The sequence below is a fragment of the Myotis myotis genome, unplaced genomic scaffold (genome assembly GCF_014108235.1).
Source record: "Myotis myotis isolate mMyoMyo1 unplaced genomic scaffold, mMyoMyo1.p scaffold_m19_p_7, whole genome shotgun sequence".
Lineage (NCBI taxonomy): Eukaryota > Metazoa > Chordata > Mammalia > Chiroptera > Vespertilionidae > Myotis > Myotis myotis.
In genome coordinates, this window is record NW_023416379.1 from 24763133 (window position 1) to 24788638 (window position 25506).

Genomic DNA, 25506 nt, shown 5'->3' on the forward strand with positions numbered 1-25506 from the left:
AATAAACAAAATCACAAATGAAAGAGGTAAAGTAACAACTGACTCTACTGATATACAAAGGATTGTCAAAAAACACTACGAACAACTCTACTTCAACAAACTAGACAACCTCGATGAAATGGACACATTCCTAGAAAAATACAAGCTTCCAAAACTCAACCAGGAAGAATCAAAAAACCTGAATAGGCCAATAACTACTGATGAAATTGAAACAGTAATCAAAAAGCTTCCAGCAAACAAAAGCCCGGGACCAGATGGCTTCACACGGGAGTTTTACCGAACATTCAAAGAAGAACTAAAGCCAATCCTTCCCAGACTATTCCAAAAAATTCAAGAGGAAGGTACACTTCTAAGCTCTTTCTATGAAGCCGTCATTACCCTAATCCCAAAACCAGATAAAGACACCAAAAAGAAAGAGAATTACAGGCCAATATCCCTGAGGAACATAGATGCTAAAATCCTCAACAAAATTCTAGCAAACCGGATCCAGCATTACATTAGAAAGATCATACACCATGACCAGGTGGGCTTTATTCCAGGAATGCAAGGCTGGTACAATATCCGCAAATCAATAAACGTGATACATCACCTAAACAAGTTGAGAGATAAAAATCACATAATCATATCGATTGATGCAGAAAAGGCATTTGACAAAGTCCAACACCCTTTTCTGATAAAAACGCTCAGCAAAGTGGGAATAGAGGGATCATACCTCAACATAATAAAAGCCTTATATGAAAAACCTACAGCCAACATCATACTCAATGGGCAAAAACTAAAACCATTTCCCTTAAGAACAGGAACAAGACAGGGATGCCCACTTTCACCACTCCTGTTTGACATAGTACTGGAAGTGCTAGCCAAAGCGATAAGACAAGAAGAAATAAAAGGCATCCAGATTGGAAAAAAAGAAGTAAAATTGTCATTATTCGCAGATGACATGATACTGTACTTAGAAAACCCTAAAGACTCCATAAAAAAATTATTAGACGTAATAAATGAATTTGGCAATGTAGCAGGATACAAAATTAACGCCAAGAAATCTATGGCATTTTTATACACCAACAGTGAACTTACAGAAAGAGAAATTAAAAAAACAATCCCATTTACCATTGCACCAAAAAAATTAAGATACCTAGGAGGTAAAAGACCTCTACCCAGAAAACTACAGGACATTGAAAAAAAGAGATAGAGGAAGACATAAACAGATGGAAGAACATACCGTGTTTATGGACTGGTAGAATCAACATCATCAAAATGTCCATACTACCCAAAGCAATCTATAGATTCAGTGCACTCCCCATTAAAATACCAACAGCATATTTCACAGATCTAGAAAGAATGCTCCAAAAATTCACCTGGAATAAAAACAAAACAAAACAAAACAAAAAAACAACAACAACCAAATAGCTGCTGCGATCCTGAGAAAGAAGAACAAAGTAGGAGGGATCTCAATACCAGATATCAAGCTGTATTACAAAGCCACTGTTCTCAAAACTGCCTGATACTGGCACAAGAACAGACATATAGACCAATGGAACAGAATAGAGAACCCAGAAATCGACCCAAACCACTATGCTCAATTAATATTTGACAAAGGAGGCAAGAACATACAATGGAGTCAAGACCGTCTCTTCAATAAATGGTGCTGGGAAATGTGGTCAGACACATGCAAAAAAATAAAACTAGACCACCAACTTACACCATACACAAAATTAAACTCAAAATGGATAAAGGACTTAAACGTAAGCAAGGAAACCATAAGATTATTAGAGGAATCCACAGGTAGCAAAATCTCAGATATATGCCGAAGGAACTTCTTCACTGACACAGCTCCTAGGGCAATGGAAACTAAAGGGAAAAATAAACAAATGGGACTATATCAAAATAAAAAGCTTCTGCACAGCAAAAGAAACCATCAACAAAACAATAAGAAAACCCACTGCATGGGAGAACATATTTGCCAATGATATCTCCAATAAAGGTTTAATCTCCAACATTTATAGGGAACTCATACAACTTAACAAAAGGAAGATAAACAACCCAAAAAAAATGGGCAACAGACCTAAATAGATACTTTTTGAAAGAGGACATACATAAGGCTGAGAGACATATGAGAACATGTTCAAAGTCACTAATCATCCGAGAGATGCAAATCAAAACAACAATGAGGTACCATCTCACACCTGTCAGAATGGCTATCATCAACAAATCAACAAATGACAAATGCTGGTGAGGATGCAGAGAAAGAGGAACCCTCATTCACTGCTGGTGGGAATGCAAACTGGTGCAGCCACTGTGGAGAACAGTATGGAGTTTCCTCAAAAAACTAAAAATGGAACTTCCATTTGACCCAGTGATCCCACTTCTAGGAATATATCCCAAGAAACCAGAAACACCAATCAGAAAGATATATTCATCCCTATGTTCATAGCAGCACAATTTACAATAGCTAAGATTTGGAATCAGCCTAAGTGCCCATCAGATGAATGGATTTGAATGGATTAAAAAACTGTGGCACATCTACACAATGGAATACTATGCTGTTATAAAAAGGAAGGAACTCCTACCATTTGCAACAGCATGGATGGAACTGGAGAGCATTATGCTAAGTGAAATAAGTCAGTCAGAGAAAGATAAATATCACATGACCTCACTCATTTGTGGATTATAATAAACAACATAAACCGATGAACAAAAACAGATGTAGAGACAGAGAAGCATCGATCAGATGCTCAAAACTCAGAGGGACGGTAGGGGAGGGTGGGGGTGAGGGGGAAGATCAACCAAAGGACTTGTATGCATGCAGATAAGCATAAGCGATGGATGTGGACAACAGGGGGTGAGGGTGAGGGCAGCATTGGGGGGATAAGGGGACTTTGGGGGAATAAGGACACATTTGTAATATCTTAATCAATAATGGAAAAAAATAAAAAAATAAATGCAGTTAGCTGAAATATATATATATATATATATATATATATATAAAAGAAGGTTACTACTATAAAAACATATCCTTGCTAAACTGGTTTTATTTATTTTTAAATAAACCTGATACTGGGGGGGGGGGGGGAATCCCTTGGATTTGTTTCATATTCACTACTTAGAGCATCACCTTACATGTGGTAGGCTCCCAATATTTATTAAATTGTTGAACTCAATGGGATAGACTATAATATCATAAAATGCAGAAATTGCACTCTTTTAACTTAATTTTGTACAGACCTTTGAAAAAATATTCTAAGTATTCAATAAATGTCTACTGATAATACTGTAATCCTGGTATTAAAGACAATTAAGTATTTTCAAATAGAAATTTTATTTCTGGGAGACAGGAGAGCAAAACTATAAAGGAACAATCAGGTTTGGGATCAAAAGTTGGCTCTGCCCCTTATAGCCATATGACTGGGAAAGTTAATAATTTTTGCAGGGTCACAGTTCCCCCATACGTAAAATTGATCTTCTGATGCTATTAGCCTCATGGAGCTGTTTTAAAGAGTGAATAAAATCAAGTATGTCCACTGATTGGTACAGCATATCATAATGTATATTGTTCATGTGGGTAGATCAGATTACAAGACCAAAGTAATATACTATTTGGCATATAGAATTTCACAGCAATTTGCCAGCCCTTTATATAATACTAGAAGCCCAATGAACAGAATTTGTGCACTCAGCGGGGTCCCTCAGCCTGACCTGCACACTCTCGCAGTCCAGGAGCCCTCGGGGGAATGTCCGACTACCACTGCCCCTGCACTCACCAGCCATGAGCCCGACTTCTGGCTGAGCAGCGCTCCCCCTGTGGGAGTGCACTGACCACTGGGGTGGCAGCTCCTGCATTGAGCATTTGCCCCCTGGTGGCCAGTGTGCATCATAGTGACCGATCATTCCACTGTTCGGTCAATTTGCATATTAGCCTTCTATTATATAGGATTATAAGGATTTTTTTCATAAGCCTATTTGAAGCAGTCTAGACTACTAAAGTTTCCATTAATGATGATAATGATTTCCCAGTGTAAAACTGAAGACACTGCAGGCATCCATCCCACTGGCATATTTCTGATTTGGTTCTAGCCAATCCACCTCTGGGAACTATCTTATTTTAAAAAGATGTGTACCTTGGTTCTGGCATGTGGCTTGTAACTCTTATCACATCCAAACCTAGGGGCTGGACATCCTAATATCCAGTTTGTACATGTTTCTGATCTGAAACAATTAGGATTAGAACAAGTTAATCTGGGACCTTCTCAGGGTGAGCTTCAGATGGCAGAGCAGCTGAGAAAAGAAAACAGGCCCTTTAAGTCAGGTTGGGTAAGAGCACTTGAGAAAAACACAGGCACAGAGCCTGCTGAAAATGACTAACCATGAAGAAAGTTGTCAAAGACTTAGAAATCGGCAAAAGAGAGTAGCGGGTATCCTTCCAGTGGAGGGCTGGGCTTTGTGTAGCACATCCTCTAGGAAATATCGGATTTTAAAAGGATGTGCACCTTTGATTGTCCTGGTGATAAGACCATTTTACAGTGCTGTTGGGATAAACATTAAGTTGCACAAAACTTACAGCAATGCAAATAACTCTTGTCACAGCAATACAAATGAAAATTACTTCGTAGATACAATTGATTTCCCCCGTGAAGAAAAGATGACTCCAATGTCTATACTTATAGAATTGCCTTATAGGCATTATTCAGTTTTGCATCTATTAGCAAATTTATTTCAGCATTCCTGATTGTGTGGGTATATGATATCAGCTCTTCAAATTCTCCTTTGAAATAATTTTAATATCTTAGTGGTTTTCTCATTTAATAATAGCTAATTAAATTAAATTTTTGCCATTTATTCACATTTTAGAGAGCCATGATTTTAGATTTTTGAAAATTATAATTCAGTACTTCTGATGAAGGAGCACTTTCATAGGAAGGAAAATTGATGTGGTAGAAAGGAGCTTTCAGTTTTATCCAGAATTATTTATTTCTCTAAAAGAAAGAGGGAGAGAAGGAAAACAAGTCTCCAAATGTTTAACAGCTATTATATTTCTGTAGTGAATGCATGAGTGTTATATACTATTTTACGTACTTTAAGACTGAAATGTTTCGTAACTTAAAAATTTTTTTAATGATTTTTTAAAAAGAATCAGTTGGGTAGGGAAAATGGGAGTACAGGTAGTTCGTCCTGCCTTCCTCCTTAGCATCAATTTTTCCCATGGAAACAGATATTTCATAAGCCTCTGTTTGCCGGGAGCCGGTCCATGCTTGCTGTTTCAAGGGACCTGGCATATATGGCATACTGTTCTTAATATGTTTGCTCACCTTCTTGGCACTATGTGTTTTACCCAAGGTCTCTGAGAAAGGGTGTTTCCCCAGGTAGGGATTTTCCCCTGAAGTTAGGGAGGGAATAAAACCTCTTAACTAAGTGCCAGATGGGTAATTAATCACTTTAACTACAATCAATCATGCTTAAGCTACATAATCTTTACTCCCTGGAATGGAGATAAGAAACGCCCTAACCTTTGTAATAGAGATTGATAGGATTGAATCAACTGGTATAAATACAGATGTAATAAGACAGCAAGACCCAGAACTTAGGAGACAGAACTTAGAACACAGAACTTAGATTGAGAGAACATGGCAAAAGATCCTGGACTGAACCTGACTACAGAAATTGGCAAGAGAACCTGAGTAGAACCTGGTGACTGAACCTGGCTGGAGAACGTGGACAGAACCTGGCTGGAGAACCTAGCGAGGGAACATGGCTACAGAACCTGGCTGGAGAACCTGGAGAACCTAGCAAGAGAACATGGACACAGAACCTGGCTGGAGATCTGAAGCAGAACCTCTCTGGAGATCCAGACCAGAACTTGGCTGGAGATCCTGACTAGAGATCCTGGCTAGGCTGCTGATCAACTGAACACTGTCTCCGTGCCCTTCCTTCTTCGCCGACTCCGTCCACACCTTTGGGGACCCCTGGACCTGCTGGGGTTGGACCCCGGCATCTGGCGCCTGAACAGGGACCCCTAGGTAAGCGCCCCACACTCGGGACGGATCGGACTCCACCGTAGGAATAGGGTGGATAGTCTTCGCCGACTCCGTCCACACCTTTGGGAACCCCTGGAACAGGATTCCCCTAGAAATTGGCAAGAGAACCTGACTAGAACCTGGTGACTGAACCTGGCTGGAGAACGTGGACAGAACCTGGCTGGAGAACCTAGCGAGGGAACATGGCTACAGAACCTGGCTGGAGAACCTGGAGAACCTAGCAAGAGAACATGGACACAGAACCTGGCTGGAGATCTGAAGCAGAACCTCTCTGGAGATCCAGACCAGAACTTGGCTGGAGATCCTGGCTAGAGATCCTGGCTAGGCTGCTGATCAACTGAACACTGTCTCCGTGCCCTTCCTTCTTCACCGACTCCGTCCACACCTTTGGGGACCCCTGGACCTGCTGGGGTTGGACCCCGGCATCTGTTATCCTGTAGATTTAGGCCTGCTTTTCCTTTGTCATTTTTCCATACATCTATCATAGTAAAAGGCACATCACAGGCAATGAATAAGTGCTTATAGAACTGAATTACTGGGAATATACTCTAACACTAGAGAAAAATGAATCAGACTCAGGAGGCAGAATTTCTCAGGAAACCAGGGAAAAGAAGTCTTCCCAGGCTGTGTTGTCAACTCAGCTCTCTGACTTACTCCAGAGAAAGGCCTGGTCTGTCACTTGGCAGCCCATCCTACTACCATGTCCAGGAAATAGCCTACGACTTGCCTGGAGGAAGCCCAGTTTACAGCTCCAGGCAATAAACTGGCAACCAGGACTCAGTCTAGGCTGTAGACCCTCTTTGGTATTGACAGAGAAATGACAAGGTCAGTTTACGGATGGATTACTTTACAAGACTGTTAATAAGAAATCAGTGAAATTCTTTAGTAAAAGGGCACTAGAATTTAAGTGTCACTACCATGACTCTTCCTCATAATAATGGTACATGGACCAAGATGCTAGAACTGATCCTCTTGAACAGCATATATACTTCAAAATATTTTTCCCTGCAGGGAGGGAAAGTGTGGTACAGTGGAGAAAACACATGAATTATTTGGAAGTCAGAAGACCTGAGTTGGACTCCTACTCAACCACTTGATTTATTCTGGCCAAGTCGCATATCCTTTCCAAGGAGGAGTTTCCTCAACTGTCAAATATAGATAACTGTATGGCCACATTTATTTACTGTATGGAGGTAATAAGATGATCAAAGGAGTACTACACTGTACAGGACAACATACATTTATATTATCATTCTGATATAGCCACATAAAATCAGATGCACCCCAGTTTGACCAAACTATAAATTGGGAAATACCTAACTGGAGGTAAAAGCCATGGCCCCTGGGCAAAAGAATCCCATCCCTGTTCCTGGCTCAGGTTTAAGATAATATTTGTCACAATAAACATATGAGAAAACTTGAATGTGACATTAAGGAATAGTTGACATGTAAAACCCTGAGTTTACTTATTCTCATTGGATGATTTTTAAGTAAGAAATAGGAGTAACCAAGATTTTTCAAGGAGTATGAATTCTCTGGCTTAGGCAAATACTTGGTCTTATATGTTTTGGAGTCCATGAATAGATGACCTGACATTCACTAGGGCAGCTCTTCCCATGTTTCTGTCTCTTAAGAATTCTTAGAAGAGACTAAAAGTGTTGCAAAATACTAATATAATTGGTCACAACCATTTTTAGAGATTTGCTGTACAAAGGATTATAACTTCCTTCCTGTATGAATCATAAACCAAAGGCAGCTGCGTTCCTCGTTGTTGATTACCTACTATCACAGAAAAGGTTTGCTTGTAATGGAATGTTTACTATTACCCTGTACAACTTCTGTGGCATTTGAGTTACACAGATCTGCTTTGTTATGCTTTTTAGTAGAAGACGGCGTTAACATTTATATATTCTCTCCTCCCTCTGGCTCCCCTAAGAAGATTACCACAATTAGCCTAGGCTATGCATCTTTTAGTTCTTTTATGTTTTCTTTGGGGAAAACAACAAAAACACTACAAAATAAAACCCGCATAGAAGTACTCACTTTAAACATTTTTCGGAATTATTAGACAGAATTTTAAAAATCAGCTCTTCCCTGGTCAGATGGCTCATTTGGTTGGAGCACTGTCCTGTACACCAAAAAAAGGTTGCAGTTTGATCCTGGTCAGGGCATGTACGGGAGGCAACTGATTGATGTTTCTCTCTCACTCTCCCTCCCCTCTCTCTAAAAATCAATAAAATATATCCTCTGGTGAGGATTACAAAATAAAAATAAAAATCAGCTTTGTCTCATCCCCTTTCTCTCCAATAATTTGATACATATTTTGATCAACATTTTAGTCAATATCTCCAGCCAGAGAGAAAAGCCAATATATTAAAGCAACTAAAAACCACAAGGTATTAGAATCACCAGTGGATTTTTAAATAATTTGAAATTTGTTTTGCTTTCCTGTTTTTTCTTTTATGCCATAATAAAATTTGCAAGATTAATTCCGCTCCCTGAAAATAAGGGTGTCTTTCTTAAATACAGCCAGTTTCCCCACTTACCTATATCCAAATTATGGGATGGCAAAGCTGTTTTCAAGACAAAATTTTGAGAACAACTATCTTAGTTACCCCACTTGATTCCGCAAATGTTCCACTTACCCCATTGATTTAAGGTCACTTGCTAAATTTATGACAGAGCAATTTCATGAATCTACATTAAGAAAATAAAAGAGCCCTGGACAGTTTGCTTAGTAGTTAGAGCATCAGCCTGGTGACCAAAGGGGCACAAGTTGGATTCCCAGTCAAGGGCATGTAACCTCAGTTGCAGGCTTAATCCTCAGCCCTGGTCGGGTGTGAATGGACAGCAACAAATCGATGTTTCTCTCTCTTCCCCCTCCTCCCTCCCTTCCACTTACTCTCTAAAAAAAATAAATAAATAAAAATCAATGGGAAAAATATCCTAGGGTGAGGATTTAAAAAAGAAAGATAAAGGCACTTACAGCAATTAAACAAAACAAATCAAAACAAAACAAAAGTATACCTTCCCAAGGCTGTAGTTTTCTGCTTTCTTCCTTATACCCACATAGCTGTGGGTTCCTGCAACTGTCTACTCCCTACATTTACCACATTCTCAACTTTCATCTTGCCCCCTGTGAGTTGGGGTAGTGTTTGAAGGGACTACCTGGGGCAACTTGCTTGGAAAGTAAATAGCTGGGACCTATTGGTGGAGACTTGCACATTCACAGGGCTTTGTGCTTGCCAATCTCTCATTGCTCCACAAAGAAGCTGTGAACCAACTTTATCCTGCAAACCAGAAACAGGAACTGAATGTGCCTCCAAAACAGGAAGCAGGGGACAGTCCCTATAGTGCAAGAGAGGAACTGACCTGCAGCACAAAACTCCCAGAAGGCTGGCACCAGCCAAGGCCACAGGTGAGACAAGGCCACACTGTGCATTTATAATTAGGCCTCACCTACAAGTGGAACCAACTTGAACTACCAACTGATGAATGCCTTAAGAGACCACAGGAGATGGAGTTGAGGGAAGAAACCAGAATCCCAGGAGCCTGGAAAGCAGGGTCAGTCACAGCAATCTGCAGTTGACTATTTAGAGTAAGAAATGGATGCTCTAAAAACAAATTTACTTTTGTCCTTTGGAGTTTTCCTCTTAGTTTTGCTTTTCTTTCCAATTTTCTAGTAAAGCTCTTTTTGGCAAATTATAATTTTGCCTTCAAGAAAGCAAATGGAAACACAGTGCTTTGGGTTCATAGAGGGTGGGTAATGGCAAGCCAGCAAAAAAAAGTCAAAAGGCCAGAGAAAACACATGTGTGGAGCACCACTGGGATATATTTTTTAAATCCCTTCTTAACCACAGTTTTCCTTTACATTGGCTCTCTTGATAATTTTGCTAAGGCTTGTTTCTTCCGTGAAGAAACAGTGACTGAAAGGTGGGAAGAGGCTGTAAGGTAGTTTAGATCAAACACTACTCTGTTGATTGGCATGATAGTTTTCACTGATCCCTGGTGAAATAGGGACCAAAATAATAAATAATGAGTTTTTCCATACACTTACTATATGCAAAAAGCTAGCCTTTATTCTAAGCTTATGCCAGTCCTTCTTTTATTCCAGACCTCACCACAGCCCCTGCTGTCATCACCACCAAGCCAAAGAGAGGTTCCTGGCCCATATGCTACCGCAAGATAGATAAAAGCAAAAGTTACTGATTCTAACACAGGCATGGGCATATTTAAAGTCCCAATTTTAGGTTTCACTAACATAATTTTCCTGAATGTTTAACAGTGAATGGGTTTCATACTTCAAGTATACTAAGTTAACACGGCTTCTTCTAGGATAGTCCTAGAGCCTCTAACTACCATGGATAATGCTGTTTCTAACGTAAAATGTACTCCTGGTTCCAAGCAGCAACCCTAAATAACTTAACCTGGATTAGGGAATATAATTTCTTTATGTTTCATTTTTCTTATAAGTAAAATAGCTGAATAATAAAGCCTATTCTAGCTATATTTCAAAGAACTAATGTTCATTAAAAAATTTTTTTGAGACCCTGCCAGTTGAAGGGTCTGTGTACCTGAGTGGAATAGCTCTTTATAACTAACATCTGTATCGCTGACAACTCTTAGCTTTCCTAGAGATTTACATTGCAGGGGACTTGAAATATTAACTTGGCATTTGCCATCTGAGTGATAGTCTTGTATATATAAACATGACGTATTTTCATAAAAAGCTTTGATAGAAATTAGTTTCCCTCAGAACAGGAATGAGAGAGTGACAAATGTAGTTAAAAAACAAACCAGATTATAGTTTAATGGTCAAACAGGGAAATTCGGTGAAAACCTTTAACTGCTATCTATTCTTTAAAAAACACACCAACCAATACACATAGATAGAAGAAGCTTGTGAAAATGTAACCAAACTTTAAGTTCTTCCTCATGCCATTAAGTTGAGCTATGTGAACACCAACATGCCTTTTAAATGTTAAGGCCCTCATTAAGCTGTCCTTGCTTACCCTTCCATCTCAGTTCAGGTGTCACTTCTAAACCCCCCAAACCCACCACATCACCCGTCTGATTCCAGAATGTGTTTCCTGGGAGCCCAAGGCATTCTCTGTGAACCCTCTCAGAGGCCCCACTAGAGCCAGGCTTTCAATCACGCCTCCCCACCAACTCACAACTCCTTGGGGCCAGCTACATGGTATATATATGAGTCCACAGACTAAAACACTTTATTTCGTATTAATAATGTTATAATTTTAAAGTATGGAAATTGAGAGCTGAGGGAATCTCAGAAACCTTTTATTCCAACCCTCCACTCTTTTTGAGATTTTAAATGACTTGCTCCCAACCAGAGAAGAAGCAAGGACCAGAATCCAGATCTTGAAACTCTTGTTCCAATGCTCACACCACGCTGCCATGCCTTTGCAAATTTATAGGATTAAATGAGGGAAATCAGAATTTAATTCAATCCCTGGTCAATTTTAGAAGCCTTTTGGAGGAGATGAATTGCATGGTTCAGAACAGAGCCAGGATAAAAACTCAGATCTAAGCTGAGGAGCAGCACTCTTCCCATATATATCATAATGATTCAGCTTTCAAATGGAGGGGTGGATGTAGAACAAAGGTCAGCATGGCCCAGGACCAAAATCCTGCCAGGCCTGTTTTTGTACAGCTTACAAGCTAAGAATGCTTTTTACATTTTTTGATGGGTGGGGAGAAAAAAGAAAAAAAGAGTTATATATAAAATTCCAATTTCAGTGTCCATTAATAAAGTTCACCGGACTACAGCCATGATCATTTGTTTAGATATTGTTTATGGCTGCTCTTGTGTAACAACTGCACAAGTGAAAAGTGAGAGAGACCTGCTGCAAAGTCTAAAATATTTACTATCTGGCCCTTCACAGAAAACTCTGCCGAATCCTGGTGGAGGAGGCGCATTTGCTCTCTGAGAAATCAGAAGAAAAGCTGGACGGACTACCATCAGACTCAGCAGTCCTCAGTTTAGAAAAACAAAGGGTTTGGACAAAACAGATACCTCTGTCACATCTTCATGCTGAATGAGAGGGCTCGAACTTCATTCACTCACCTAGGCAGAGGGTAAGCTGGGACCTTCGAAGCGGAATGGGACAGAGATGGCCTGCAAACACTGGTCTTTCTAGAGCAGTGGTTCTCAACCTTCCTAATGCCGCGACCCTTTAATACAGTTCCTCATGTTGTGGTGACCCCCAATTTCATTGTTACAAATTGAACATAATTAAAGCACAAAAACAGTATGTAATTATATATGTGTTTTCCGAAGGTCTTAGGCAACCCCTGTGAAAGGGTCGTTCGACCCCCTAAGGGATCGCGACCCACAGGTTGAGAACCGCTGTTCTAGAGTGACTCTTCCCCACTATTCCACACTGTACCCAAATGGCTCGTAAGTTCCCTGCCAGCTCCCTACCATATGATTCCAAGATAGAGAACTACCCTTGACTTTGAGAGCAAACCTGCGCAGCTAAATGGAGGCAGCGAGGGCAAAGCATACCATTTTAGTCAGCCACCAGCCCGGAATCTGGCATTGACTAGCTTCTATGTGAATCTTGGAGCCAGTTATGATCCCTTGGTCTTCTCAGCTAAGAAGGACAGTAAGAAGGCACTTCCTTCATTGGCTTGTTTGGAGGATTAAATGAGATACAGTTCAAATGTCAGGTCCCCTCTAATCTTTCTCCCCTTTCCAGACAATAAACAGTAAGTGAACCTTGTTAGAAAACTTTCAAATAGGCTCACAGTTTACAATTTTTTAATAGAGCCACATAAAAAATATATCAGTGCAGTAAAAATAAGGTATTTGGTTGGGTGTTTCCCTCACACATCTTTCAGTTCTTTGAAGCTTCTTCCAAATTATAATCCCAGAATAAGAATACTGCAGTTTTTAGAAAAGTTATGTTTATGTAATTTTTATAGCAAGCTACCCAAAAAACCAAGCTACACTATATTATACTCATGTTCACTTATGAAGACCACGATTGTAAAAAAAAAAAACCACCCAGAACCAGAAAATCCTAGTTTATTTAGTCTGACTTCCTTAACATGAAGTTCTTCTTGTTCATAAAATAGTCAGCTTTGGGTGAATTCCAAAACTGACATAAGCCTAATTCAGGTGTTTTGAAGAAATTGAAGACAATCAGAGCTGAAAACAAGACTGGAATATAAAATGTGTTATGTGATCACAAATGCAAGAACCTTATTGTCTGAAACCACCATTAAATAAAATTTTCTGCCCATGCTTATAAAAATAAAGAAGTATATATTCTCTCAACATTGGTTGCACAGACTACTAAAGGTTAATTTCAGTAACGTGTTCTAATTTCTAATATTTGCTGACACAGATAATTGCTTCAGTCACTAGAACTGCAATAACACTGAAATCTGTGATAGGCTGAAAATACACTTATTTTTTTCATAGCTTGTGCTAGCAATCACCTTAATGGCCACTTTAGTCTCAGTTATGAAGATAGCCTATCAGCATTTTAAACAATGTTAAATTACACACTATCCAGCCCATCCTGGTGTACGGGGTAATAAAACCAGACCCTAGTTCTTTCACTGAAATCCTAAAAAGATACCACACAAGTTTAGCATGAGTGACAAGGTTATTACTCTTGGAAGTAATTAGTTGAAAGTTCAAATTGATACGAGATGGGAAATTCAAGCCACTAAACTTGTTTAGGTAAAATGACTCGGGAGATCATGACATGACAGGCAAATGCATAGATACACTCCTCGTGCGGCTGGCTTTGACATGGTCATGGTTTCTGTGCTCCCAAAACTACACAGAAAAAAAGGGGGGGGGGGGGGGGGGTAACGTCATCTAACAGTCACAGGTAGACATAGAAGGACAATATGGGCCAAACCTAACAGAAGAGAAACCAAGACACGAGTGAAGAAGGGCTGATTGGGGCTGATGAATAGAAGTTCTTTATGAGGACCACGCGGACCCCGGGCTCCAGCGTGGCCGTGGGTGAGTCGGTCCCTCGCACCGATACACACGGGCTCCTGCGCCAGCACCCACTCGCTCCTAGGAAGGGCGAGCGCCAGGAGCAGCCGCGCAGCGCCGCTCGCTGCCCCTAAGGTGGGGCAAGAAGTAAAGTAGGAAGCACGCCTGCTGCCCAGAAAAATGTATTTTCTCCCCTGTTAGCGGCCCCTGACCGCGGAGGATGGGGAAGGGGTTACACACAAACCTGCATTGTAAAAACGGTCCAGCACCGTGGTCTCCCCAAAGTCCAGTTTTCCAAAATGAAGGGTCTCCAGAGTGGCGCCCACCGTCTCGCACGCCTCCCGCAGGCTCTGCAGGGCCTCGGTCTCGGACACCACCTGCTGCCCCTGGCTCTCTTCGTTGATCACATAAGCCACCGTGGTCCGTCGGCCGCCGCCCCCACCAGAGTTGCCCCGGCAACGGACGGCGCTGCTCCCGGAGGCGGCGGCGGGACACCCAGTGACCGGGGCGGCGGCACTCTCCACGTTCCAGAAGCTGCCCGCTGGCGGCGGGGGCAGCTGGTTCTCCTCGCCCTCGGCCACCGCCGCCGCTCCTCCCCTCCAGCAGCTGCCGTCCTCGGCGAGGGCACAGAGGCCCGAGTGGGCTAAGGGTGGCACGGAGAAAGTGATGCCCTCGCCCGTCTCCGCGCTCATCTTTCCCGGCCGGGCTGCAGCGGCGGCGTCCCCCGCGCAGCCGCTCCGTCTGGGCAGCCACAGCTCGGGGCTGCTCCGCGCGCGCCGGGCTAAGCAGCTGCCATCGCGAGTCGTGCCTTCCGCGCCGCGCCGACGCCTCCTCTCGGACGCCCTTTCCCCCGAAGGGACGCCGCTGCCCGGCGGCGCCTCGCCCCTCCTCGGCGCCTCCGTGGCCGCGCCGCTCGCCCGCCGCAGGGTGTAGAGTACAAGGGGTGGGACGGCGCTTCCTTTTCTTGGCGGGCGGACAAGTCGGCTCGCAAACCTGCGCGGCGGTGCAGCTCAAGGGCGCCGCGTTCGGGGTGCGAGTGTCCGGGTGTGTCAACCCGGGGCCCCGGCTCCTTCCGCGCGGGGCGCTCGGGGAGGAGCCAGGCGGAGCGCCCTTCGGGTGGGGAGCGGAGCTACCTGGCCCGCACCTGACGGGCAGGCAGGCAGGCGCGCTGGCGGCGTGTCCGAACAGATCGGCCTCCCTGCTCGGCAGCAGCTCCCTGGGATCTGTTCTACGTCTTCCTACTCCCCGGCCTCCTTTTACTTCCGAGTGCTGCGGCCGCTCAGCCCCCGCGCCAGCCTCGCCGCGGCAGTGCCCGCGCTCGCCGCTCGCCCTGCCGGCCACAGGCTCCTGGCCGCCCACTCGTCGCGGCACCGAGAGTCGGGCCCGCCCCAGAGGAGGCGCCGCTGGGAAGCCGGAGCCGGGACGAAACTGACCGCGCCGCCGCTCCCGGATCTCAGCCCCAGCGCGGCGCCGAGCCAAGGTTCTCCGCCACCAACCGGGCCCCCGCCGAAGAAGACCCGGAGTCGGCAAAAGCCCGAAGCGCACGCGACAACAGGGTGGCGCAAAAAGTCTGTGTAGCGAATGCTGGGGCCTCCGGAGCTACAGCCCCAGCAGCGTTTGCAGCATTTCCCGTGGCCACGGCGCCCCCCTCTGGCCCCTGCCGGGCTCGCTCGACAGCGCCGGCTAGAAGGACTGGGGCCGCCCAGGAGGCCGGCTTTGTGGAAGGCGGGAGGATTTCAACGAGCGCCCCGGAGCTGGGGCCTAACTGGGGAGAGTGGTTTGTTCGTGACAGTGCGCTCCGGAAGTGGCAGGCCAATTATCAGGTCTTCCACTGGCACATATCCTTTAAAAATGTCCAATAGTTGTGCTATCATCAATGAATAATTGGTTAGCTCCTGACCGATTTAGCATTCTTATTTAGGGTCTTAACAGTCTCCCCCCTCCTCTCCCCCCCCACCCCAACACACACACACACACACACACACACACACACAAATACGTGTGCCATATATCCATATCCTTGGGATAGAAGATGAGGTCTATACCCGATTAGGCAAATCATCAGCCGCCAGTTAAAAGAAGGAAATTAAGTGACTTACTCTGTTCTTTAAATTGCACCACAGGCCCTGGCTGGTGTGACTCAGTGGTTACATGACTCAGTAGTTAAAGCTGGGCTCCTGCACCAAAGGGTCACGTGTTCAATTCCTGGTCAAGGGCACAAACCTGGGTTGTGGATTCGCTCCTGCCCCTGAGGAAGGCAACCAGTTGATGTGCCTCTCTCATATCTCTCTCTCTCTCTCTCTCTCTCTCTCTCTCTCTCTCTCTCTCTTTCTCCCCCCCCCCCCCACTCCATTTGTCTCTCACATCCATGTCTCTCTCAAACAGCAATAGAAAAAAATATCCTCAGATTAGGATTAACAACTCAATTGCACCATGGAGAGGGGGGCACGAGGGGAATGCTTGGATTGCTTAAGAGCATTCAAACAAAAAGAATCTACTTACTTAAAGAGTAAAAACAGATGTGTAAATTCTCAGAAAACTTCTCCACAATGCTGTAACTTTAGGAAAACCAGTGAAACTTGCAAGGAAGTTACAGGTTTTGGACTTCCCATATTCAGGAATTGCTTGAGTTCTTATGGAAAAAATAGAAGCCCAGAGGCTACCCAATTGTATTCTAAGGAAGCAAAATGGCCTTAGCTCTTTCTAAAGGTTTGTAAGATGATAAAAGGACATTTACAGTTAGGAAACTTTACACTCTTCATGTCAGCTGGAATCTATGTGATTCATTTCTGCTTTTGTGCTTGATATCATTAGAGTGTGTATCAGTGATATACTGAGATAAAATGTTGATAGGCTACTAATAGATATATATCCTTTAGTATTTCCAATAACTTATTAAACCTATAAACTCCTGTTGGAGAAGATAATCCTCTACCCCATCCTGGCCTAAAATAATAGACACTGGAAATTCATTAGAATCTTATCTGGAAAACTAAAATGCCTAAATTCTCAAATAGCATTTTACCATACAAAGACGACCTAAGATTATCATACACTAGTGGCCCAGTGCACGAAATTCGTGCATGGAGTGGGGGGTGTCCCTCAGCCCTGCCTGCACCCTCTCCAATCTGGGACCCCTCGGGGGATGTCTGACTGCCGGTTTAGACCCAATCCCACTGCTGGCTCCTAACTACTCACCTGCCTGCTTGATCACCCCTAACCACTCTGCCTGCCAGCCTGGTTGCCCCAAACTTCCCCCCCCGCCGCCAGCCTGCTCAACCCCAACTGCCGGGGTCCAACCCCAGCAGGTCCAGGGGTCCCCAAAGGTGTGGATGGAGTCGGCGAAGAAGGAATGACACGGAGACAGTGTTCAGTTCATCAGCAGCCTAGCCAGGATCTCTAGCCAGGATCTCCAGCCAGGTTCTGTGTCCATGTTCTCTTGGTAGGTTCTCCAGGCAGGTTCTGTAGCCATGTTCCCTCGATAGGTTCTCCAGCCAGGTTCTGTCCAGGTTCTCCAGCCAGGTTTAGTCACCAGATTCTAGTCAGGTTCTCTTGCCAATTTCTGTAGTCAGGTTCAGTCCAGGATCTTTTGCCATGTTCTCTCCAGCGAAGTTCTTCTGTCTGTAGGTTCTGTGTAGGTTCTGTCTTCTTAGCTCTGTGTTCTAAGCTCTGTATTCTAAGTTCTGTCTTGCTGTCTTGTTACATCTGTATTTATACCAGTTGATTCAATCCTATCAATCTCTATTACAAAGGTTAGGGTGTTTCTTATCTCCATTCCAGGGAGTAAAGATTATGTAGCTTAAGCATGATTGTTCATAGTTAAAGTGATTAATTACCCGCCTGGCACTTAGTTAAGAGGTTTTATTCCCTCCCTAACTTCAGGGGAAAATCCATACTTGGGGAAACAACCTTTCTCAGAGACCTTGGTTAAAACACATAGTGCCAAGAAGGTGAGCAAACATATTAAGAACAGTATGCCATATATGCCAGGTCCCTTGAAACAGCAAGCATGGACTGGCTCCCGGCACCCAACTGCCGCCCCACTGGCCTGATCACCCCCAACTGCCCCCCCACCAGCCTACTTGCCCCCAACTGCCCCCCCCCACCATCCTGATTGCCCCAATGCCCCCCCCCCCCCAGAGCCAGCCTGCTCACCCCCAACTGCCTTCCCCTCCTGGCCTGATCACCCCTAACTGCCTCTGCCTTGGCCCTGCCACCATGGTTTTGTCCAGAAGGACGTCCAGAAGGTCTCTCGGTCTAATTAGCATATTACCCTTTTATTAGTATAGATAACTAGAGGCCCAGTGCACAAAATTCATGCATGAAGGGGAGGATCCCTCAGCCCGGTCTGCACCCTCTCCAATCTGGGACCTCTTGGGGGATGTCCACTGGCTCCTAACCACTCACCTGCCTGACTGCCTGATTGCCCCTAACTGCTCTGCCTGCCTGCCTGATCACCCCTAACTGCTTCCCTGCCGGCCTGATCGCCTCTAACCACCTCTGCCTTGGCCCCTGCCACCGTGGCTTTGTCCAGAAGGAGACCAGAAGATGTCCAGTTGACCTGGCCTAATTAGCATATTACCCTTTTATTAGCATAGATTAGTCAGCTCAGACAGCCATAACAAAAATACCATAAATTTGTGTGGCTTAAACAACAGAAATATATTTTTATCACAGTTCTGGAGGCTGGAATTTTGGGTCAGGCTACCAGCATAGCATCGTCCCATACACCAGAAAGTGGTGGGTCGATTGCCAGTCAGGGCACATGCCCAGGTTGCAGATTCAATACCCATTCCAGTGCGTGCAGGAAACAACAGAACAATGTTTCTCTCTCTCTCCCTTTTTCTCTCTGAGATCGATTATGATGAACTAGAGGTCCGGTGCATGAAATTCGTGCACTCAGGGGAGTCCTTCAGCCTGGCCTGCGCCCTCTCGCAGTCTGGGAGCCCCCAGATTGATGCCCCACTAAGGAAGGCCCTGCCCACCAGCAGGGGCTCTGCGATTGATGGCAGCCAGCAAAGAGGGAGTCCCTACCCACCCTGCCCAGGCTCTGTGATTTATGCTGCACAGAGGGACGCCCTTCATACCTGGTCCGGGCTCTACCATTCATTGTTGCCCATAGGGAGGCCCTGCCCACCCTGCTGGAGCTCTGGGATCAATCACAGAACAGAGAGAGGCCCTTCCCACTGGGCTGGGGCTCTGCCATTCATCGCTGCCCACAGGGTGGCCCTGCCCACCCTGCTGGGGCTCTGGGATCAATCACAGAGCAGAGGGAGGCCCTTCCTACCCAGCCTGTGCTCCGCCATTGATCCCTGCCCACAAGGAGGCCCTGCCCACCCAGCCGGGGCTCAGTGATGGGCCCTCCAAGCCATGGTGGCTTGCCTTGGCCCTTGCAGCCGTGGCTTTGTCTGGAAGGACATCTGGAAGACGTTCAGTCTATCCGGTCTAATTAGCATATTACCCTTTTATTAGTATAGATGATAAATAAATAATGTTCTCTAAGTATGGTTTTAACAAGAAAGACATTAGTGATCTATGAAGTGAAAAACTCATTATAACACATATATACAGCATGACCCCATTTAAAAATATATATATTTATTGATTTCAGAGGAAGGGAGAAGGAGCGATAGATAGAAACATCAATGATGAGAATCATTGATCAACTGCCTCCTACATGCCCCTACTGAGGATCAAGCCTGAAATTTGATCAGGAATCATATCATGACCTCCTGGTTCATAGATTGATGCTCAACCACTGAGCTCCACCAGCCAGGCCCCATTTTTATCAATACCAGGCACATGAGGTACATTGGCAAGATCTCACGCCTAGACGGAAGTCTGAAATTGCCCAAACTCCTTTGCAGCTAGGTTTCTGGATATGAATTCATTTCTGCCGGTTGGATGCACTTGCACAATATTTTGAAGGCAGAAGTGGGGCAAAGGCATCTTCCTGCAGTGTGGGCTGTTTGCTGCTGGTGATCATGTTTGCAGAGATGTGGAGGTTTTCTGCAGCGGAATCCAGGCTGTGCACAGACAGTTGTGGCAGAGGCAGTGCCCAGTGACCTGTTTTGTGGGAGCTGGAGGGCACTTGCGGGAGCAGCAGTTTCCTGATCCCTGGGTCACAGCTGTGCCAGTGTCCTAAAATTCAGTTCTGGCTGAGGGAGCAGCTCCTCCTGCTGGGCAGGGAGTCTTTCCTGGGGGCCCAGCCTAGTACCCACGCCTCCAGCTTTCCGATGATTTCCCAAGCACCAATTCCCTGTGCTAAATTCTTTCCTGCCTAAAATGGCAAAAATCTAAAAACATTTTGGATTCTCTACTTTCAACGAAAACAATGCTGCACAGGGTCAGGTCTGAGAAGTGGGTGAGGTGTTGCAGAAGGCTCCCTTCTTTGAGTCTCAGCTTCCTCTTCTGTAGAACCGAGACCAAAGATTATCTGTTCATAGTTACTGAAGACCGTGACAGCTATGTTTCCCGGAGATGGCTACATTTCCTATCCCTCCTGTGGCCTTGCCGCTTTCCTCCACATCCTCTCTTGAAGTGCGGCTGACCTCTGAATTCCAAGGCCAAGGCGGAAAAGGCATGGGGCTGTAGCCCCGCCCACCCCACCAGGGCTTCCAGCTTTGGCCCTGCCCACACCACTTGGGGCTCTGTCTGGTGCAGGGCCTTGCCTTCCTGGCTCGCTTCCCCTCCCGTCAGTGGCCCAGCACCTCACTGCACATCATGGCCTACCTTCTGGTGCTGCTGGGCCCAGCAGGTGGGGTAAGAGCTCATGTCGGGCCTCGCACCTCCTGGCTCCTGTGTGCCGCTGCCCCCTGTGCCCCGCGGCCCTTATTGCTGCCGCTGTTCTCACCTGGGCCGGATGCCCAGGTGCTGTGCACGGCCCATTGGGACTGCTGTGGCCACCAGGAAAGCCTCCCCACCCCATCCCCGACTCCAGCGCCCTGATCCCAGGTCCACTTCCGCCAAAGGAGAGCTTTGCCCGTGCAGCTGCTGGAGTCTGAGACCGAGCAACTCCAAGGTCCCTGGATCCCAAATTTCTGCTGGCCCTGCCCTGATTGGGGTGTTGGGGACGATCCAGCCCAGATCAGGCCAGTTCGCTGGCCGCAGTGGGTGTCATAGCGACCAATCGTTAGGTCATTATGGTCATGACGGTGTTACAGCTTTTGGCTATATATATATATTTTCTTCTTCTTCTAAAAATCTTAACTTTTTAGACCATTTCACCTTTGTTTCCCTTCCAGATCTTTTCAGAGCCATTTTTTCATACACAATTTTTATTTTGCTGACTTTGTTTCACTGTGAATTGATTTAATAATTTTAAAGATGTTCTTGATTAGTGGCACCCAAACTCCAATGAAATACTGAAAGATTGTAATTAGTTCTAAGTCTCTCACTAACTAATGGCATGATTTAGCTAATTGCACTTACATGGAATTTATTAAGTTGAACCATTTGATGCCGGGGTCCAACCCCAGCGGGTCCAGGGGTCCCCAAAGGTGTGGACGGAGTCGGCGAAGAAGGAAGGACACGGAGACATTTCCGTTTTTATAGCTGATAAATAGACAAACATGCATAAATTCAGATGGTTCAATTTACAACTCAAATATGAAGACTGTGAGCAGACAGAGGGGACAGGTGCTTCCAAGGTTGGCTCAGTTTGTCCATTTAGAGAAAATGAAAGCATTTTTTCCTAACTGAATCACCCAGAAGATGTGCATTTTCACAACTGTATAAATAAAAGGAGTACTTTTTTCTAATACAAAAAGACATACGCAAAATCACTGCCTATTTTGGGTTCTCAGGTTTGTTCTTAAAGAGGCAAAATAGTGCCCTAGCCAGTTTTTCTCAGTGGATAGACAATTTCTTACCATTATAGTCTGTGCTTATTCTAATTGCTAATTTCCAAAGTACTAAGGTTTAGAATATGGGGAAGTTAATTTCAGTACATCTGACCTCTCCTGGAGAGGTGTCTTTAGTCCATTTTAAATAGGTGAGACAAGGTCCATTGGAGCATAGCACTTTTATAAGTCACAGATCCTGGTAATTCTAAGTTCATTATTTAGAAAACTAGAGGCCTGGTGCATGAAAATCTGTGCAAGAGTAGGCCTTCCTTCCCCCAGCTGCTGGCACCGGCTTCCCTCCAGCACCCAAGACCCAGGCTTCTCTCCTCCGGCTGCTGGCAGGCACCCAGGACCCAGGTTGGCTTCCCCCAGGCTGCCCACAGGCACCTGGGACCTAAGCTGGCTTCCCTCCAGCCCGACTTTGTCAGGAAGGATGTCCGGAAGACATCCAATCTAATTAGCATATTACCCTTTTATTAGTATAGTCATTCACCAGGATATTCAGGCCAGCTTCTCCTCTAAGTGGAAGGCAGTGAAAAAAAGTGCTAGGGAATAACTTTCACTAGTGTGGCTTAGTTCTGGAGCCCATCCTGTATCTAGTTCAAGGTACAATTAGGGGCTCAGTCTCGGTCTTAACCCTTGGCCTGTGTAGTAAGGGGCAAAGAGAGAAGTCTGCAATGAGAAGGGAAGTAAGGCGTGTTGTGTAGACAAAATCAATAACTGCAGGGCTTTAAAGTTACCACTTGTACCCTGAAAGGAATCACCTCCTTTTTCATGAAATTTCCATAGCATTATTCCCTCAACTTTTCCTGGGATCTTATCTTTGTAATACTTTGTAAGTACTAAAGTGTCACACATAGTCACATAGAGAGACTGTTTTTACCAATAGTCCTGCTACCCTGCATGAAGGAGATTAGATAAGAAATAGTTGCTGGTAATAATCTATATATATGAAAGCCTAATATGCAAATTGTCCTTGTGGGAGTTTGACCAGGAGACTGATCTCTCGCTATGACATGCACTGACCACCAGGGGGTGGCACGGGATGAAGGAAGGCCCTGGCCAGCAGCAGAAGGCCCCAATCGGCCCTGATCACCAGCCAGGCCTAGGGACCCTACCCGGGTACGAATTTCATGTACCGGGCCTCTAGTTGGAAAATAAAAGCATTCCACACTTATTTCCAAATCAGTGGAGACATGTTCATCACACCAATTATGGTCATGTAAAACCAAATGCTGAAATTGTAGTTTTGTCCCACATGTGTGAGCAAGATGCTGACTGCATCACTCCCACGTCCAAGTGTAGCTCTGCTGAATGGAATCCCTCTTACAATGAGCCAAAGCATGCACTTTCAGTAGAGAAGAGCCCCGAAAATAATGTACTTCTATAGTGTTGATCATTCCTATTCCTCCTGGCTCTCACAAATTTGGGGCTGGTGGGGAGTGGGAAGAAGCTCTTCTATTACAAATTTTCTCTGCTGTGCCCTCCACAAATGCATCTTTGCTGTGCTTTTAGGGTGGAGGAAAGTTTTTCAGAATTTTTGGGTCTTTTTAGGAGGTAAATTGGTGTTTTATATTTACATAAACATTTAGTCAGACTTGCAAGAAAATATTTTCATTGGCTTTCCCCAAAAGTTTTTTATATACTTTAAATCCATATTAATTTTTTTACTTGGACTCTATCATTCATGAACCATTTCTCTGCCCATTTATTATCCCACCTATGTGCCCATTATGTTTAGATTGGTTTAATAGTGTGATATGAATCCCTTAAAAAATGAGTATTTAATAACTATCACTAATGACATAATTAGTCTCTCATTTACTAGTGACCCTGAGTCATTCTCAGAATAAGTCATACTCAAGAAAAGATAAATGAGCTAACTGAAAAAAATGAACAGCTTTACCACATTAAGTAAAGTATTTCCAATGGTATTTTACTTTTTGTATTTAATACTTATTTATCAAGTATTATTAAATGTTTATGGAGTTGTGGTCAATACTAATCATAATACTAGCACTACTAGAATTAATAATAAAGGTATGATAACTTGTCCTAGAAAAAAATCCCTAAAGCCATAAAGTTATACAATTTTTAATTAAAAATTTTATGTATATACATAATTATCCTAAAGTGATGTATAATAAGGAAATTGGTAAAATAATTCCAAGTGTAAGTATATATCACATTTGAGCAAGATTCAGAGAAGAATAGTGGAATGGAGTTCAAGGAGAAAAAGAAATGATAAATTTCCTAATAGTTAAAGATGATCTTGCTAATGTGTTTCTAAAAATTGAAAATAGTGATAGGCAGCCTCTACAGGATGGACCACGATGATCTCCGCCACCTGGTATTCATGCCCTGAGCAAACCCATCCCCTTGAGGGTGGGCCCAACCTAATGACTTGCTGCTAACAAAGAGTGCACACACAGCAAAAGTGATGGGACGCAACTTCTGAGACTAGGTTACAAAAAGAGGGTGAAATCTGTCTCGCTCATCCTCTTTTGTTTTCTCTCTCTCTCTCTCTCTCTCTCTCTCTCTCTCTCTCTCTCTCTCTCTCTCTCTCTCTCTCTCTCTCTCTCTCTCTCTCTCCACTGTCTCTCTATTTCATGCTCTGTCTTTCTGAGGGAGGCCAGGTGTCATGTGTTAAACTGCCCTATGGAGAGCCCCATGTGGCCATTGGCCAGCACAGAGCCAGCCCCTCAGTTTAACAGCTCAAAAGGAACGGAATCCTGCAAATATGTATGTGAGTGAACTTGGAAGTGGATTATTCTTAGTCTTCAGATGAGACCAACTCCTTGACTTCAGTCTTGTGAGAGATCTTGAGTAATAGGACCCAGAAAAACTGAGAAAATAAACGTTTGTTTTCAGCTAAGTGGACAGTTTATTACAAAGCACTAGATAAGTAATGCAATGATTGTGAGTGTCAGATGCCTATTATTTTTAGTATCTATTGGAAACATTTAAATTGATAAAATACTTTTAATTTTAAAATGAAATCTTCAATAAGCTCGAAATTACATCATTTGCAGCTATCTGAGCTTATGAGAAAACTTTTTAGAGGGCAACTTAAAATGTATGTGGGTTTCATAATTTTTCTATATTATTTTGGGGAGTGCATGAGTTAAAAATTAGCAATGTCCTCGCAATATTGGGCAACCCTCATTTCTATGGGATAGTGAAAGATGTTAAGGGAAAAAATTAAGAGTGAAATGGGAACTAGATGGTTAAATTTCCTGCCTTAAAGAACTACATGTAATACTTAAGCCAAGCTAGAAAGCATAACTAAAATAATAAGCTATACCAACTGAGAGCTTACAGTGAGTGATACATGTCACCTCATTTAGTTATCACAACAACCCTTGGAGGGAGATGTTATCATTATGGAGATTTGAGGGGGCCAATTCATTATACCCCATGTTGTTTTGTTCAGTTGAACTTACAGAAGAGCACCTGTTTATCCAGCCATTTATCCATTGGAGCCAATATCCATTTATGGGACAATTCTACCCATTTATCCCATTTATCTAAAGGATAATCAAGGGGCCATGAGTGCATGTGCTATAATCCTGCCTGAGAGCTTAAAGTGGACAGATAGATATCATCACACAAGTAAAAAGCATGAGGCTTAGGTTCAGTGCTACATCTCTGA

The 25506-nt window shown here is 44.1% G+C and overlaps 1 protein-coding gene across 5 annotated transcripts in view; it reads right to left on the reverse strand.

Moving 5' to 3' along the window:
* MAP3K5 (mitogen-activated protein kinase kinase kinase 5) overlaps nt 1-15018 on the reverse strand; it is a 178427-nt gene extending 163409 nt beyond the window's left edge. For 3 of the 5 annotated variants that reach the window (XM_036316102.1, XM_036316101.1, XM_036316105.1), the window contains exon 1: nt 14255-14836. In XM_036316102.1, coding sequence (XP_036171995.1) covers nt 14255-14702 — 448 coding nt within the window. In that variant the 5' untranslated portion in view covers nt 14703-14836. Of the gene's footprint in view, nt 1-14254 lie in introns of all 5 variants that reach the window. The other 2 variants (XM_036316104.1, XM_036316103.1) reach the window with 1 other exon arrangement.
* Nucleotides 15019-25506: the final 10488 nt, after the last annotated feature.